Below are 19206 nucleotides of genomic sequence, written 5' to 3'. Positions count from 1 at the left end.
AAAGTGGGTAAGACCATTATTTCCATATTGTTTCCTTCATGTTTAAAGAGGGGCATTAAGGGAGAAGGACAGGGGCTGGGGTGGCTAACAGAGAGGCACTCAACAACATCCGTGAGGGCTGGATAGTTGAGCTGGTTAGATGGAACTAAGCTTCAATACCCATTGACATGTACGAGAGCCAAACGGGATGTGGGACAGACTGGACTACTCTGCTACACATACTGGCAGACGAGGGTAGGGGGCGGGCCTGTGGGGGTGGTTATCGTGGGTCGCTCTGACTAGGCTGCAGCTCCCACTGGTTTATGTGAGGGCTGAGTATGTGCTGGGCAGAACCAGGCTGGACTGCAACACCCATTGGTTCCAGTGGAAGTCGGGGCTGAAAACAGAACCAACCCAGCAATTGCAACCACCAGCTGATCATGGTGATGGACTGTGCCAGGCCCTGTGCTTGCTAGAACACACAAGAATCTGGTCTGGGGGTACCTCAAAGTTTCTTTGGGGATCTCCCCAACCGAAACGCCGGACTCAGAACCCTAGCCAAGAAAAGACAGAAGACAGAACAAGTCAATCAACCACCTCAGCTATATGTTGGCAGCGAAATACTGGGCAAATGGAGACTCTATGATGAACTATGTCAATCAATGGATTCTTCAACGTGCTTGGAGTGGCGAGACTGGCAGTGATTCATAACTGGTGAACTATCAAAACCACTTAAGCAGGTATCTAAGAGCATGTCTCACATCCAGGACTTGGGGTGGGTGGGAAACTGGGTGGGGCTTCTCCCTCAATATTCCCCTTTACCTCAGATACATGAAGGAAACAATACGGAAATAATAGTCTTACCCACTTCCCTATAGCCCTTGAACCTTTTTACCGTAATTAACTGTGTAAAGATTGCCAAAAATATATAAAAAAAATAATAATTTAAAAAAGACAAAACAACAACAACAACAAAACAACAATGCCCTGGCCCTCCACTGTGGCCTCCCGCCACAGTCTTCCTGTCTACCCTCCGCTGTCACCCCCTGTGACAAACTTGGCAAAGGGTAGCCCAACCACTCTGGAGCTCTGGTCTGGGAACCCAGTCTCTTGGGACCTGTGTCTTCAGACTGGGTCCCCTGGCCGTGGCTCACACTTCTGCCTCACTTCCCCTGGCCCTGCCCTGTTCCCCTATCCCTGTGTCCTCTTTGGTTCGGGTACCTGTAAGAACATAAAATTCCTAAGGACGGGCCAACATGGCTTCCATATTCAGACTCTCATTCCTTTTGCTCTTCTGCCTGGTGCTGTTCCAACAGGAGTGGCTAGAGGCAGCGGTGATAACCTCTAATGATACAGCACCTGGGTTTCTGAAATTCATGGAATTTCTTCACAAAGCACTGGGAGGGAGGGGGCTTCAGTACCAGCCACCTGTAGTCCCGCTCCCCTGAGGGGTGTAGGCTCTCCCATTATCGGGGGAGCCATAGTGGGCACCTCATTTCTCTGCCAGCCAGTTCAGCTCTCTTCTGGAAGGATCCAAAGAAAACCATTCCCTTATGGTGGGTCCCAACATCCTCCTGGAGCTCTTGCTCGGAGTCACATGGGATCCTGAGATTCTCCCTCCCCTCCCCCACAACACGGCTCCTGTCACCCATCCCCCAGTGGTGCCCTCATGATGGTAGCAGCCTGAGGGATGCATTCCCTCTGTATCCATAGCACTGCCTGACATTCCAACACGACTCTCTTTCTAGGCAGGCATCTTTCCCCAGCGCCCTGGGGCTGAGGCACGGACCTCACTGGCAAATGCAAAGTGTGGGACGCAGGATGGGTGCAGCCAGACCTGGGTTCATATGTGCTGCACCGCCACTGGTTCAGGTGACCCATGGAGGCGGCTGGGGAGAGTACAGAAACTGGTAGGCTTACCTCGCCCTGGAAGCTCTTCAGCAGTGGTGCTACCTGCTTGCGCAGATCCTGGAGCCAGAGAGGCGGGGCAGGAAGCAGCCATTGGGGAGGAAAGAGAAGGGAGACACGGGTTAAGCTTCTTTGGAATGGCTGTGCAGCCCGTGCTCACTGCCCTAGCCCAAAGTGAGGCCAGGACCTCTCCTGTCCTCCGTACGGCCTGACCCCTGATCAGCCGAGTGGGTTATCTGGCATCTGAGCCGACTTGAGGTGGAGGACAGGCAGGCGCCATGTGTGTGCCTCAATTTCAACGTGCTACAGACCCAGCCTTCTGCTGCTGTTGCCTTAAGCTGCCTAGAAGTGCACACTGTGGCACAGGTTCAACAGTTAACTTCCATGCTGTATTTTAGTGGCTATTTGGGGGGCTATAAGAGGAGACTTAGGCTGTGTGGGAGTTTCACCCAAGCCAGCAACCAATACCTATTTCACAACGGTGGGACAGCTGACAGGTATGTCAGATCTCTTAGAGATTGTTTTACTTAAAATCAAGCAAACAAGAAAGTGCGTCAAACAAGCCAACTTCCTTCCTGAGAGTTTAGGCATAGACATGATTTTCTTTTTTTCCCACCTGTGCACAAGTTAATGGCCCAGTTCAGATTGTATACGTCTGGGATCAGGCCAAGGCTGCCCGAGGTGTACACATCAGGGGAAGTTAGTCCATGTCGATAAAGACAGACACCTCTACGTCCAACCATAAAGCCAGGAAGAAGGCAAACGGGTTTTTCTGGAAAATGACGCCCAATTCCATGAGGAACATGAGAGAAGACTGCATTCAAAGGCGGGGATGGGGAGTCTCTTCCCAGAGAGGGGCAGAAGGCGAGCTGGGGACAAAGCAGAACCTGGAGGGGCCAGAGAGCCAGCTCCTGGTGCACCTGCACTTGGTCTGTTAGCTATTCCTGGGCAATGGAGGACCTTGGCTTCTCTCCCCCGATCTAGGGTCTCGGCTTGCAAGAATACAGGCCGGGGAGCAAGTTTCAAGGAATTCCAAACACAAAGCACTATGGACAATCAGAGGGGTGGAGTGGAACGCTGGCTGCGCTGCTTGCTGACCCTGGGCCCGTGGGAAGTCACGTGCTCTCCTGTGTTTGTGGACAAAGCCATCTTCCCAGTGGGAGGAGGCATCGGGTGTTGAGTGTACCGCACAGCTCCAGAAACGGTGATAAGTGCTCAGAGACAGGTAGGGCCTGGGCTCCTGGGCACCCTGGGGACAACACTCCCTGACACATGGCCTCTTGGGCATGATGTGATGGTAGATGAAGTGGGAACTTGTACACCACAGAGGACTGGGGTGTGTGCTGGGGGGAGCTTGGTGATCTCTGCCCTTCTGGGATGCGAGGATTCTCTTGAGTAGTGAGGTCAGTCCTGGGCCAAGCGCCCCAGGATACAGTTAGACACCTCAACCACAGCCCTCTCCATGCTAAGCCCCAGCAAGCTGGCCAGGCCCCTGCAGTGCCAGAGAAAGGGTCTGGGCATTCTGTACAACCCAAGGCTTTGCATGATTTGGGGGTGAAGCACTGTGGCATCAGGGCCCTTTTTCCTCTCCAGGATTTTTAAGGTGGAATGATCCAAACACCTGGAGATCATCCATCTACTTGTTCACTCCCCAAATGGCCCTAACAGCCAGGGCCGGGCTGGGTCGAGCTGAAGCCAGGAACCTGGAACTCTGGCTGGGTCTCCCATGTGGATGACAGGTGCCATCAGGGGCTGTCCCTCAGCATGCACATAAGCAGGATGCTGGATTGGCAGAGGTAGGACTTGAACCCAAGCACTCTGATGTAGAATGCACCTGCCCCAAGGAGAAGCTTGACTTCTGTACCGCAATGCCTGCCCCAGAGTCCACCCTGGAATCATCATAAGCCACACCTCTTTGCTAGAATCCTGATCACTAAAGATAAGTGCATAGGAGGGGCAAATAAGGGACAGTGTGCCTGGTGGGTGGGAGTGTGGCAGAGCCTAGCCTTCAGTGAGAGGCAGAGGGAAAGAGAGCCCCCTGCCTGCTAAGGGCTCAGCCTGCTCCGCTTCTCTCCCTGGCCCTCAGCTGTTTTGGTTACAAACTGCAGCCCAAGATGATGGATGTTTATTTGCTGTTCGTTTTCCAGAAAGACTGACTTTGTTGGAAAATGGCTGGTTCATGAGGCCTTGCTGTACTACCTGGGTTGGGCTCTCACTAACTACAGGTGCCCAAGTAATCACCAGTAACGATGGGTGGGGAAGCCACAGCCGCAACTGTCCCTAGCATGGGAGCCGGGCACACAGCCAGGCCCGGTTCCCCAGCACTGACACGCAAGCCAGGAGAGGCTACAGACATGCAGGCATCTTATTTTTAACAGTATATGTTGTGAGGACTAAAATAACCCCAATGACACATCTGACTTCAGGGAATGTGTGGGACCTCCTTCCAGGCTCTCCCCAGCCGGGGAGCTGAGAGGCTGAGCCCTCACCCCACATTAGGTGGCATCTGGGTGCCAGCGATGGGGTGTACGGTGCTCCAGTCAGTAGAGACCATGATCACTGCCCTGTCCATGCTGCCAAGAGAGCCAGCCTGACCTTGGGCTGTACTTGGAGCGCCTCTGTCTCCATCTCGTTTTGGCTACAACAGGGTCATGATCCAAGGGGATGCTCAGAAGACACAGGCTGGACACGTGAGCGAGTCAGTAAAAGTACAAGTAGCTGGATGTCTTCTGGAGTGACTGGAGCCAGAAAAGGGGCCACGGGGCTCCCCCACTCCCACAGAAGAGCCCGCAGGGGTGGGGCCCCTGTTCCCAGACAGGCCCCGCCCAATGAGGCTAGGCTAGCCAGGCCGACAATTTCACACTTCCTGACAGCTGTATGAAAACCCACAGGGAAAACACATGAAATTAATTTTCATTTCATTTAGCTCAATACGGCCAAAATGTCCTTTCACACGTGATCAATACAAAAACTACCAAAGGGGCATTTTATGTTCTTTTCAGGATGATGTCTTTGTGGTCTGGTGTGTATGTCACACTTTAGCCACGTGTCAAATGGTTCCATTGTCATCATCCTGGGAGCTGAGGGCTAAGAGAAGCACCCCCAACCTTGGTTCTCCTGGGAGTCGGGCAGCAGGTTGTGGGGGTGAATGGATGGGCAGCAGGAGGAGTAGGAGAGCCAGCAGAATTTAAGACAAGAGGAGGGAGCTTCAAGCCGGAAAACACAGCCACAGGCTGAGGACAGCGGCCACTGGCTTAGCAGCTGGGGAGTATCTTTGAACTTGGAGGTTCTACTAGGAGCCTGAGCACGTGACAGGGAGTGAGCATGGAATAGATCAATGGTGAGGGCCTGCAGTCAGTGTGGGATGAGTTTCGAGAAGCCAGTAAGCAGAGAACAGGAGGGAGAGAGAAGGTGGCAGATGGGGCCCGTGAATGTTCTGAGGCAGGAGCCAAGGGCAGTTGCCATGTCCTGGGTACCAGTCCTGGCTGGGCATAGGATTTGCTTTCTACCATGAAACTGCTGGCCTGAGGGATCAATGTACACAGTTCACCATCACCATGCTGGACAGTCATGCTCAGAGGGGGAAGGGAACCTTCCTGGGGCCACACAGTCCTAGGAGTCAACATGGAAGCTGCCCAACTCTTCCCAAAGCCCACACCAAGAGGCTATTCTGTAAAGGACTCGCTCTCCTTGGCCAGGTGTGTGGGCATGGGGATGACACACGGGGGGAGGGGACACAGGTACCACTTGGAAGAAGGCTTAACCAAGGCTCAGACTCAGAGGACAAACAGTAAGGTTGGAGGAGACCAAGGGATGAGAAAACTGATGAAAGTGAGGAATCTGAAAGCGCGGTGCTGGAGGGGAAACTGAGGCAGCTCGGTGGAGGCACCCAGCGGTTGAGCCCAGGTGCCCTGGGGTTCAAGCATCTTAACCAGGCTCCCTGCCCCTCCCCACCAGCCCACTGAATGCAAGATGCAACAACTCCAGGTTTGGGATGCATGGGAAACAGAAGCATGTGGATTTCCATATATTGCAGCACAGTTCCAGCACCCTGGGGAGCAGAGCCTTCTGTTCACCTCCCCACTCAAGGCATCTTCTACCTCATTTCTCTGAATGGCTTTGCATTGCCTCACAGACTCATGGAAATGGTCTTTTTGATTGTAGAGCTGGGTGCGTGTATCTGTACATACATACATACATACACACCCCAAAGTGTTCCTGCCACATGGAATTACAAGGTGAGTTTCTTTGGGTGCAAATACTTCTGAATCCATGTATTAAAGGGTCTTTAAAAAGTTCACAGCAAAAGCATACTGTGGAAAAAAAAAAAAAACTACGTGTAGCTTTCAAACTGTTTCTGCACCGAAAATAAAGATCTTTAAATTCCATTTTCCCACAAATGTATTTTTTTTGCATCCCCTTCATATTTGAGGACAGCTGAAGAGGGGAAAAAAATTCACTACACACTCACATCAGACTCCAAATGGGGACATATGTACTCTAAGTCACCAGCTAAAAATCACTCATTCTAATTTTATTTTTGGCAGCTTGAGAAATTCCTTATGCAACTCTGCTGGCTGCAAACGCTGCCCAGTTCTGTGCGGAGGCTAAGGAGCGGGCTCCAAGGATGTTCAGTGTCGACCCCAGGGACTTTCTGTGGCCGCGCCGCGAGGACAGGACGTGATTGATGAGCTTTTGAGAACAGAGTGCCTTTGGCCGACTGCATGGTCCCTGAACCTGTGCCCAGCATGGCTCTGGGCCTCTGTGCACCCTTCTCCACACCGCAGCCGGAGCAAGGGGGGAGGGAAGTCCAGGCTTACCAAAAGCTCCAGTGACACACGAGTGGAATGGGCGATTGAGGCCTGCTTCAAGAGGACACTCACAGTAACTCAGGGCTGCACATGTCACTTGGCTACTTGACTGTCGGGTATTTGGTACTGTCTTGAAGGCTATACCGTCTATAGAACAAAGAAGTGACTGAGACGTGGTCGCGTGGGAAGCTCTGTCTTTGGGGCTATTAATGTCAGCTGTATGCTGGCAAAGACCACACAGCTCGTGGCCACCTGCCCTCCCTGAGCCCAGAGGAGGGGACATTGATGTGGCAGTGCTCCCGTATGGAGGCCATTGGCACTGCTCTCCACGCAGCTCATTCACAATGCACTTGGTGGATCAGAAAACAGGACCACAAAACGTCCCGGTGGAACATTCTAGTAATGGTAATGGTCAAGGCCTTTCTGACTTTCAAGTGAAACGGAGGCAGAAACACAACATTATCACATGGTGCGTAGCTGCCATGGACAGTAAGGGGCCTGTGGGAGTCCCCCCCCAATATACAGGCTGGATCCCATGCTGTGAACCTCAGCTTCCTGTCCACTTAGGGCACTTGAGGACATCTCTGGAAAGTTCCGTGCCTTCTTCAGGGCCTGATACTCTTACTCGCAGGATGTCCCCTCCACATTGCCCCAGGCAAGGCTATGTATTCCAAAGCCACGTGCTGCCGATTCACAGCCCGGGGCTATGAGACACCACTGTGAAGTCATCCTGCATCATGGCCTCATGGGCCACAGGACGCTGGGAAGGACAAGGAGCTGATGGCACAGACACCACATGCAGACACAAGAAGGCCAGGAACTACAAACACATCTTCAGAGGGATCACATCTTCAGATCTGTGTTAAAACTACGTGACACTCTGTATTTTTCTAGGTGCCATGCTAAGGCACTAAATACCCTTGTATTTTTAGTCCATAGGAATGCAGGTGTGTTTCTGGAGAATGGCTTGGGGGACAATTAGACTGGCAGCCACCTCAGGGGAACCTTGTCCTCGTCTGTGGTGAGAAAATGGCCTCCTCCATAACCTGTGAAGGAAGGGTAGAGGAGTCTGAGTGGGGCCATGCCACCAAGTCTCTGTTCTGTGATTCTCTCAGGGTAGCAAAAACCATCCTTGTCCCTGGTACAGGGAGTTGGCCTTGGGGCCCATCTTGGGTGTCATTTGTCATTGCAGACAGCACCCAGCCCAGGGTACCTCTCTCTGTCCTGTTCTTTCCCCTGTGGTCCCAGTGCATGTTAGCTGTATTACCTCTGGGTGAGCAATGGTTAGAGGGAGTGGACAAATCCAGGCAGAAATGACAAATCCATCATCTGAGGCATGGTGTGGTCTCCACTTCTGACATATCTGATGATTCAGGTTTCAAACCCTAGAGCATACTCAGGCCTGAGGTGGCATGAGGTGACCGGCAAGGTGTGACCTGCATATGCTTTTCCCAATCTCTGGCTCTCTTTCAAGTTTTAGGCCCAAAGCAAGAAAAGGATTTGAAAACAGTGTAGGTGGAGATTCAAAGGAGATCACAACATGATGTATTTCATGAAGTCTGCCACCACCAAAGCTAAGATGAGCCACTATCTTGTGTTCCCCTGAGACGGAGTGCCACCTTTTCACTTCTGGGTCTGTGGTTATGACCATGGAAAAAAAAAAAACAAGCGAAGTCCAAGTACTACAACTGACATCACACGGCTGGCCGTGAAGTGACACCAAGTGAACAGGTCCACGATTTTTTATTTCATTCTGTGCTTTGTTTTTACAAGATACGGCCTCTGTTGAAAGGCGCTGCATTGTGTTTCCTCCAAGGGGACATGCTTCTTAGGAATATGGACTACATGATTTACATATGAATCAAGATTGCTGCATCAATCTTGGGGAGGGGCCGGGTGGGAATAAGACAGCACATGAGTGTGGGTTCACTATGCAAAGAGGACCAGACACTAGGTGGTTGTACATGTCTGAGATACGCTTTTTCAAAACTCAGTTTCACCTTGAGCCACAGTAAGCCTTCAACAGACCTCCCCACCTCTCTCTCTCTCTCTCTCTCTCTCTCTCTCACACACACACACACATACACAGACACACACACACACACACACACACACACACAAACACACGAGACGGTGGGGCAGCTGGCTCACTGCAATCACTGCCCCAGAACCACTTGGCCAAACTACTACTATCACCCAGTGCACATGCAAAGCTCAGGGTCATGGAGTCTGCCAGCCTGCCCATGGCATGAGACCCTGGGGAAGTGTCCTGGCTGTCCTGCTCCTGCAGAACTCCAGCTACCATACGATGGGCCTTGGGCCTTGTGCAGGGATCCCACTGGGGAGTGCCAGGCAGAGCAGGGCGTGAACAACGTTATTCTCAGTAACATTTGGTTTGTGGGTAATTCAGATAGAAAGAGATGGGGAGAGGAGAGACCCCAGGTAGTTATGCCTGGGGTCCTGGCAAGTCCACACACCTCTGGCTGTGCCCACGGAACATGTCCGCCTGAAAAGCAGAGGCCACTGAGCCTCAGTCTGTGCTCTGAGCATGCTGGGGAATGGAGCTTGCCACTCAGCCCTTCCCTGCCACTCTTTCATTGTGTGGCTGGCCTAGAACCCAAAGTCTCCCCAGCGTGTCCCTAATGCCACCTGCTGCCACCACTCACACTGCAAGGGCCCCCAGACAGAACCTCTGTTGGAAGCATGTTTTAGAAAACAGAATGGTACTCTGAGAGTAGCCACAGGCACTGGGCTCTTTACAGGCTCCAAGTAGGAAAGCCCACATTCCAGATGACACAGGCGCCAGTGGGGGCAACCTGAGTGGAATTTCCTTCAAAACCAAGACATTTCCAATAAGAGCTTTTGTTTAAAAAAAAAAAAAAAAAGGGAGGGGGGATGCCAAAAGGTTTAATTTCAGGAACTAAGCCTACTATTTACAAAAGTAAGAGGACATAGTAAATCTATTAAACTGGACATCAGCACAAGAAGTAACACAGTGTGTTCTAACTTTTTTTCAACCAAGATATTTATTCAAAAGAAGAAAATGACTCCTTTCTACCATCTACATCCGAAGAGACTTGGATGCTGGTTTTTCTGTCTGGCACCTCAAGGATCCTGCAGCAGCACAACGATGGCAGGCTTGTTAGTAGAGCACACGGCCCAGCCAGTCTTCCTGACCGCAGGAAACACCCTACTTTCTAGCAGAAAAGCCACTTCCAATAACCGATGCTATGCATGTGTGTCCGAAACACTTATATAGAAGGTCCTGTGGCTTCAATGCAAGTCATAATTAGCTGGGTAAGAAAACTGGCATGTATTTGCTGGGTGTCACCAAATGCCTATCACTCTACCATGTCAACAGATGCAAGAGTGCAGGCCACACATGTACAGGGGGTTTAAAGAACAAGCTGGTCTACACGGGCTCGACGGCCCGGCTGCGACACTCAGCCCCAGAATGAGGCTTCTCTGGAGTTCCACGTCCCATCTCTGCAGCTGCAGCTGCTGGCAGAGGCCACGACTTCCGTTCCCTTCCATAGCTGAGCCCACGATCCTTCTCGCCTCCACGAGAGCCAGGGGTAATTGCAAGTGGCATTTTAGACCAAAGTGTTAAATAAAAAATGCCTTTCCATACAATGGCAGAGCGCACGTCCTGCCAATTTCTGAAAGACTTTGGTTCACAGATTGGAGAAAATTCCATTAGTTTTAATTATTTATCAGCAGTCAATTTAGAATACCGTTGGTGACCTATTTTTACAGTGGATGGGCCACCCAGCAATGAAATAAATGAATAGTCTTTTTCTACAGGGGTTGACTTTCTGGGAAAAAAATAGAAATCCAGTTTAAAGGAGGAATGAAACCCCAAACATGTAATTACCACAATACATAACCCGCCATGCTGCCTTTGTAGCTGGATAAGACGCACATCTTTGTGAGTTTTTTGGTTATTAAATAAGATTATCCTGAAAGGGATAAACTCACTCATGCTATAATTTCTTCCCATTTACATTTCTTTGCTCCCTTTCAAACATGTTCTCTGTCTTGGCACGATGTCTCGCTCTCGTGGCTGTGCCTCAGACCACAGTGCCACAGGAAGGGTTCACTGAGCAGAGTTAGGGGTGGCAAGGTGGGGTTAGTGGGCAGGCAGGGCAGAGCAGTGAGCAGGGCAGGGGCAACCAAGGGCAGAGTCAGGGGACCCCTAGCCCTGAAATCCTGAGCAAGAGGCCAGTGTGTGCGGTGAAGTACATGAACTGTTGGTGTGTGAATGTGGGTGGGAGGCTGCTGGTGGGGTCAGAGGGGAATGTAGATACCAGGTGTGGAGAGGCCTCAACTGAGGGAGGAAGTGGCATCATTGGAGATGGATGGGCAGCATGCAGAGCCCACCAGGAAGGGCCTCAGGGCCTGGGGCTCCCTCGGGGGCCCTTGGGAGGGGGATGGTCCATGAGATCAAAATGCAATTTGTTGCTGCTTTCTGCACTCATGCTCTCAGTGACATACACTGGAGCTTTCTAGACACTCCTCAACACTGTGATGATGCCCTCACTCTGGCACCTCCCCAGCACTGTCAGTGTCTAAAGCTGGGGCACACGGGGGCATAAGCTCTCTGGAGTGCCCAGGATGGGCACTTCCATGAGATGCTCTGCGGAACTGTTTCAGCTTGGGCCGGAGAACTGCTTGTTGCCTGGAAGCAAAGGCCATTTGACCAGGATGAGGGCCTGCATGCCATATGGGAAGCTGCTAGGACTGGACAGCCAGAGCACCTGCTGGCACCTGCGCTTGCCCCAAGGGAAAGGGTGGGTGGCACCAGCTCCCACCCCCTGGATGTTGTTGCTTCTTTGTGGGTGGTGGTGGTGGGGGGCTTGCTGTGGTGTCAACGGGGAAGGAACTGGATTCTCTCTTAGTCTGGTTTTCCCTGAGGTCTGCTTTCAGATTACTCTTCCAGGCCATTTTTCTGAATAAACCTTCAGGGCTATGTCTATGGCTCTTAGAGGGGCCTTCACCGAGATCATGGGAAATGTTCAGTAGGGAAATTCTGTGCGTGGAGTTGAAAATGATTTTGCCACAAAATCAACATATCTTTCAATTCCTAACTAAACTAATTTGAGAGAGAGAGAGAGAGAGAGAGAGAGAGAGAGAGAAATGCTCCTCAACTCAGAGAAGCTTTGGGAAGGGCTGCTAAGAATGACTTCAGTGCGCAGGTGCATGGCAGGGGTCGAGCATGGACCCACATGTGGCTTCCTTGCCCTTTCTCTGCTTCTAGATAATACAGCAAACACACTCTTTAGGAAACAGCTCCCCAAGGACAGAAGTGCCAGGCCCTGGAATGTCCATGTGGCCAGCTACCTGTGGGGCCAGTCTGACAGCAGGCATCATTTTAGGCTGCACTCAACCCATAAAGACAGTCAATATTGCACCTGCTAATGCATACCAAGATGACTCATGTTTCTCCCAGGGAGAATGTTAAATACATTAGATGTTGGCAAAAAACCTCCCAGTCTATCCTATGTTTTATATTCCTTTCGTCTCTATAAACAGTATGGTTGCTTGGGAAAACCACAATCCTGTTCTAAAATACAGAATATTTATGAACAAAGAAATGAGAAAAACTAAAGCAACATGCTAAAGTTCATTATAGATTATAGGAGCTGTATTGCCATCTATATGCCATAACCTTTATGGAATATGAGTTTCCAAAGGGAACACTTGTATTTCTTACAACGGGAGGACCAAGTCACAGATGTCCACAAATAGAGGGCAGACTTCAAACATCACCTCAAACTACTGCCAAAGAGGAGGAGCTGTCCCCAACTATCTGGTGCAATGATGGGTTCCTTCAGGCTTCACAAGGAAGAGTCCAGGGACTTAAAATCAGGTGTCGGGAGCAGGCAGCAGCCTCGTGGTGCAGATGCCCATGTATCACCTGGAGTACCTGGGTTTGGGTCCTAGGCCGGGCTCCAGACTCCTGCTTCCCTCCATGCAAACCCTGGGAGGCAGAGATGGTGGTTCAAAGACCTGAGGCCCACCCGCCTGCCTGTGAGGCCTGGCCTGAGCGCCTGGCTCCCAGCTTCAGCCCTGTTCTCGCTGGCCCTGGCCCCACTGTTCATGGCATGTGGGGAAGCAGTAGATGGAGATTCTGCCTGTTCTTCTGTGTCTAAAAGAAATGAATAATAGCTAAAAGCCAACTGAGGTTTCAGACGAACTCCTTCTCAGTTTTAGTTTTCTTATCTCCTCACCTAACTGCCACACTGGAGGCTCACTTGTTGCTTGTTGCAATCTCACCTAAAATTATGCAGCCTAGGAAAAGTATCCCTTCGGCGTGGCTTACTAATCAGCACACACTGTTTATTCATGCCTACTGGCTTCATGGACTACTCCGAGGAATAATTCAAAATACATGATGAATAAACCCACTTGCAACGCAAAACATGCTTCACAGTGGTTTCTCAGACACCAAATGCACAAGTGGAAACCCAGTAGGACTCTGACGAGGCACAGGGTGATTCCATCTATAACTACAAGTCCCACAACTGCAGGGTTGACATAGGGACCTCACCATTGCACACACTTCAGAAAAACAAAACAAAACAAAAAAGACAAAACCAGAAAGAGGAAGGTGCTGTGGCACAGTGAGGGAAGCCACCGTATGCGGTGCCAGTATCCCGTATCAGAGCACTTGCGTCCACTCCTGCTCCCTGCGGACGAAAATCCCGGAAAGCAGCCAACGATAGCTCATGGACTCGAGTCTCTACATGGGAGACCTGGATAGAGTTCCAGGCTCCTGACTTCAATCTGGCCCAGCCCTAGCTGTTGTGGGCATTTGGGGGGATAAATCATCTTTCTCTCTCTAGATTGCTCTTTTGATTTTTAGATAAAAATGAAAATGTTTGAATTTAAAAATTGGAAAAAATGCTGCAGAGCCTCTGGCATAGAAAATGTAGATAATATTATTGGAAAGGCAGAGTTACAGAGAGACAGGCAGAGACAGAGATCTTCTATCTGTTGATTCACTCCATAAATAGCCACAATGGCAGGAGATAGACTGGTCTGCAGCCAGGAGCCAAGAACTTCTTCCGGGTCTTCCACATGGGTGCAGGGACACAAGCACTTGGGCCTTCCTCTGTTGCTTTCCCAGGCACATTAGCAGAGAACTGGATTAGAAGTGGAACAGCTGGGACCTGAACTTGCACCCATATGGGATACTGGCACCACTATGCACTATACCGCAATGCTGGCTTATTCCGTCATTTCCATGATCTTCACCCAGCAAACAAGCATAAACTATGCTGGGCCCCGGCCCCCCCACCCCAAGTGTATGTGACCCACTAGCAAACACCCTAAGCTTCCCTCCCCCTTAGTCTATATTGGGGCCACCAAAGAAGCATCTGGTCAGTTTCAGTCAACAAACCAACAAGAGGTCAGGGTGCTGAGACTTCTGACGCCAGGCAAGGGCAAGGACAAATAGAGAGTTCTAGGGCTTCAAGGTCAGAGAGCCATCTGGTTCACCAACTGCTTCCTCTGTGGGCCTCAAAAGCTCAGAGAGCAGGGTCATCCCATGGCCTCCACGAAGGACCCCACACCCCAACATTGAAATGTGTGTATGCTCAAGTCCAATAGTGTAGCATTTGCATAGAGGTGCACTCATTTACCCTTAAATTTAGCTCATCTGTAGAGCATTTGTAATAGCCAACGCTACGAGGTGTGGTTAAATACTTGTCAAGACCCTATTGTTTAGAGAATAATGACCATAGAAGAGTCCGCACGTGTTCTGTTACAGATGCTTTATTTTATTTTATCTTATTTTTTTTTTTCCAAAATACTTTGGCTCTGGAGCTGTCTGTATCCGCAAATGTGAAATTCACCAACCTGAGGCTGGCCCTGTTTATAACGCAGGAAGGAGAACCAAATATTCCCCCGAATCTCCTTGATCTCAATTCCTTATGAGACAATTCCAAATTCACTGTTCTTTCCCTACGTGGGATGGCCAGATGCTAAAGGCCTAGAGGTGGGGGAGATACACACAGCTGAGGGGGCTCATTTGTCAGCTGGTCCCTGGAAATGGAGCCACAGATGACACCTTGCGCAATGGCAGATGAAAGCGAGGAAAGGTTGGGAGTTCTGCAGCCCCAAGGCACAGACCCTATCATTTCGGGAAACATAGCCGTTGTGAAGGCAGACCTGGACCTGTAGAAAGCTGCCATTGCTGGGACAGCCTCTATGTGTGCTGGCACACAAACAGCCTTGACCCTCAGGGCGTCTGCACAGTGTTGGGGCCTCCCTGGGGTTCCCAGCTGGGCTTCCCTGGTGTGAGCCCATGGTTGAGCTGCTCTCCTCTCACCCAGTTTGGCTGCTCCGAGGGTGAGACCCAGAACAGTTTGTAAATGCTAAGAGTATTGCCCAGGATTTTCTTTCACTCCCATATATGGCAAATACAGATCTCTCTATCTTGAGCCATTTCGAATTTGACTTTCGCAAATTTTTTTGTTGCTTTCCTGTCTTTCTTAAAAGCTTCCCTGGAACCCCTACTCTGCTGCATAGGACGGCTGGCCTGGCCACAGCACTGACTCCTGGCATGTTGGCTGAGTTACAGAGACTGCCGCAGTGTGTATCTGAGCGGGGTCAGGGCCCCCAGTCACACACATTCCTGCTGCTCCTCAGTGAGACTACACAGGATGCCATCCGGGCTCCCTCAAGGATGTCACCTGAACCAGTGTCCAAGCCTCGAAGACTGTCTTAGCACACCTCCAGGAATTGGCTGAAAAACAGTGTTTGCTGCAGTGTTTGACCTATTTCGTGAAGAGATCAAATCAAACACACTTCCAGGCTTCTGACACTGACTGCTAGGAGATTCCATGATGGCACAAGACAATTCAGGAGTTCCCTTGGCAGTTAAGATGCCCACATTCTACAGTGAGGCTTCTGATGTGTTCACCTGGGGCTCCTAATCTCAGCTAAAGCAGTGTTGTGATGAGTGGCAGGAGCGATGGCTAAAGTCACGGGGTCCCTGCAACCCAGACCTGGATCCAGAACTGCAAGCTACAGGTATGACAGCTGCCTGTGTAGTCTGATGGAAAACAGGTGCCCCACACAGGTACTGTGTACACATGATTCTGGAAATGCCACACACAGCTCAGCCAGCCTCTGGATTTCCCACTCTTCTTTCCTCTATCAGCACGCTCGCAAATTACATCTGACAGAAAACTCCCAGCTCTGCTGGATTGTACCTGTTTGCTGGTGCCCCTGTGTCAGAGGTGATGCTCCAAGAGTCCAGCCCCGACTGCCTGCAGTTCCCCTTGCCTGGGACATGACCATCATTTCCTCTCAGGTATGCAGCCAAGGGCCTGGCATTTACTGAATATTTCCTGGATCTCCTGGGTGGCCAGCATGGACCCTGACAATTCCTGATCCCTCAGGCTTTGTTCCCCTCTGGCCCTTCAGGGGCCAGTTTCAGCTACTTTTTCCAAACAGAAATTTAGTTACCTCTGACTGCTTGTGGTTGGGAAAGCTGTAGCAAAATGTCACCGGGTTCCTCTGGCCAACCCCAAGTTCGAAGACTTGCCTTCCCCCACTGGCTGCCCAATCCTGTGGACACCTGGTACCTTCCTCCCAGGGACCCTGGCCATAATGCCTGCTATGAGAGGCTGATCAGAGCGGACCCCGAGTTCTCCTGCCGCCCGTGAGTGCAGCAGCCGCGCGTCTGTATGTGTTTCAACATGTCCCAGAGGGCGATTAAGTGAAGTGAGGCACGCCATTCACCAAGATGCACTGGAATTACGCCCGCTAATCTTTCAAATGGTAAGAACATTAGGCAACACAAAAGGCATCTCAGTAATTCTAAGGCTTTTTTACCCAACTGAGAAAGTTTAAATTTACAGAAACACATGCTAGAGATTGAGAAGTCCAAGACGTCTGGATGGTCTGGCTGGCACCCCTGGGATGGAGGACGGAAGGGACAAGGGTGAATGGATGGGCACAGAGGTCCGGGGTTCTAGATTTGACATGCGCCCTAACTCTTGTCAACCGTTTCTCTAGTGCAAAATGGCTTGGCTTCCCGGAGTGAGCAAAGCAATTTCCTCTGACATCTCAGGACTGAGCAATCTGTCCATCAAGGGGCCACATGGGCCAGTGTGCACAGCCCAAGAGCAGCTGACCTCAGGTTGCAGGCAGCACCAGCAGGGACCCCCCACCACGCTGTCTGGTTGATGCTTCCCATAGCCCTTCAGGAGTTCCACGTCTTCCTTGCTATGTAAACCGGAAATTCGGGCGAGGTTGTGTGTTTTGCCCGAGGCCATTTGGCTGTAACACAAGTTCGGGGGAGGCTGGCGCCAACGCTGCCACGCCACGCTGTCTTCTAAGCCGCCTACCATCTGCAACCGCCACGGTGGGCTGGGCAGGCCGTACCTCCCAGTGCTCCAGTTCAGGTCAGTTACTTGGACCTGCCAGAGCAGGCACTGTCCTGGGGGGGGCCTCCTTCCCTTCTCAGCTGTCAGGGCCCCACCCCTGCCACCTGCCAGCCTCACTCCTAGTAAGGCTGAATGGTGTGAGTGACTGAGAACTTCAGGTGCCTCTGCTATGCTGCGTCTACTTGCACACCTGTGCCTGCCTGGAGATGCAGCTCCCAACCCCAGCTGCCTGGTGGCCTGGCCAGCCAACTCCTGCAGAAGCCCCTTCCCCCACTGCCACCTCCGTCTGCTACTCCCACACCTCCATCCTTCTTGCTGTACACTGGCCTTAAACCAGCTACTCAAGCTGGTGCCCATGCACCCCACCCATTCCACATGAGTTTTCTCTTTGAGGTCTTCCACTCTGTCAAAATCAGAGTTTAGGAGGCAACTCCTGGGACCCAGAGAACTGCAGCATTTGTGTCTCCAGAAGCAGACTTCAGATCACGACCCCTTGCAGGAGGCACAAGGTCATGGGTAGGGCCATGAGCTCTCTCTAGAGGCTGAGGACAGGAAATGGACCCATAGTTGGGGGGACGGGGCTCTGGGTGCCACATGGGAAGGGAGAGTGGCCCTGGGAAGCAGCAGGCCAAAAGTGTGGCCTGGGGCCTGGCTGGAGCTCCTGTTGCATCTAGCGAGCGAAGGGTGTGTTCTAGAACCAGCCAAGTCAAGCTTAGCCCTGCTTCTCTGTGTCTTGGGTATGGGCAAGGCTGAACTGAGAGGAGCCATGAACAGGGAGGAATGGGGCACACGGATGCCCCAAATGGTCCCAGAGGGCACCTTCTACTGGGGACAGTGAGTAAGGCCATTGCTTGGAATGCCCACATCCTATCCTGGGCTGCTTAACTTCATGTCCTGACTCTGCTTCAGATTCCAGGTTCTGGTTAGTGCACCCTAGGAAGGTGGCAGGTGTACCTGGGCCCTGCCACCCACACAGGAAACCTGGATGGAGATCCGGGCTCCTGGCTTTGGCCTGGCACAGCAGATGGAAGATCCTTCTTCACAAGTAAACATAGTTAAGATAAAAAGAGCTCCAGTTTGCAGAAGGAATGAGCAAACCAGATACAGGATGGCAGATCTGGGGCTTTAGAGTCAATCTCACACACACACATGCATATATGCACACACACACGTATGTACATAGACATGGATACACATGCAGGACAGTCAGGCTTGATGCCAGGCCAACAGTGCTACCACTGTGTGTTCAGCAACAACGATGAGCGTGAGGTTTGTGAACTGCGCCCACAGGAGTTCCCCAAGGATAGCTCTCTGAATCCTGGAAGTCAGGTTATTTATGACACAGAACAATGCCACCAGCTTCCAGGTGCAAAAACCTTCAGTCAGAGGCTCAACATGGAACACGACCTGCAGGAGTCCAGTACAACCCAGTCAGTCACCAATGTGCTTACATGGTCCCTGAGCCGAGAGGGGGTTTTATGCTCCTCAGTGGTTACACCAACAGTGGGTAAACAAAGAAACCTACCTTCTGCCCCAATTCAGCCTCCTGCCTGGCCAGGGCGGAGACTCCATTTCAGCACCTTAAAGACCAAGTTTGCAGACCTCTGTTCACTCTTCAACCTGCCCACACTCCCCTGGCAGAGGTGTGTGTGTGTGTGTACCCGTGTTGGGGAGGAGGTGGGCTGGCTCATGACCTGGAAATTGAGCCCTGCTGCCCTTCACCTGCATATCCTAGCAAGGTGTGACCTGGAAGCTGGCTCCCCATTTGGGTAACAGGCTGCCAGGAACAGCATAAGAGGCTGGGTGGGAATGGGCCTTCTTCAAGCCTCCAGACACTCGGAGAATGAAAAAGTTTATTGCTACGGCTGGTTGTTTATGAACAGATTTATCACCAAAATTTATTTTCTTTTCTCATAAAGGCTGAGGTCCGACATTACCTCCAAGTCCCCACAAATAGGAGGTCACTCCGCTGCCAAGGAGGATGAGCCGAGCACTCTCATCCGTGCTCCCATGACCCAGCTCCATCCCAGGTCAGGGTCACCTCCTGCTAGGTCATTCCCTGCCTGTCTCCCAGAACACATTAGGGCTGTGTGGAGCCCACCAGGGCCACC

The 19206-nt window shown here is 51.4% G+C and overlaps 1 protein-coding gene across 10 annotated transcripts in view; it reads right to left on the bottom strand.

Annotated features, from left to right (window-relative positions):
* The window catches only part of CUX1 (cut like homeobox 1), a 298816-nt gene that overhangs the window by 147403 nt on the left and 132207 nt on the right, over positions 1 to 19206 (bottom strand). For all 10 annotated transcript variants that reach the window (XM_058681024.1, XM_058681025.1, XM_058681026.1 and 7 more), the window contains exon 3: positions 1900 to 1947. In XM_058681024.1, the coding sequence (XP_058537007.1) occupies positions 1900 to 1947 (48 nt within the window). The remainder of the gene's footprint in view (positions 1 to 1899; positions 1948 to 19206) is intronic.

The sequence above is a fragment of the Ochotona princeps genome, chromosome 24 (genome assembly GCF_030435755.1).
Source record: "Ochotona princeps isolate mOchPri1 chromosome 24, mOchPri1.hap1, whole genome shotgun sequence".
Classification (NCBI taxonomy): Eukaryota; Metazoa; Chordata; class Mammalia; order Lagomorpha; family Ochotonidae; genus Ochotona; species Ochotona princeps.
Note: the sequence above shows the minus strand (reverse complement) of the source record. Positions and strands in the feature narration are given on the sequence as shown.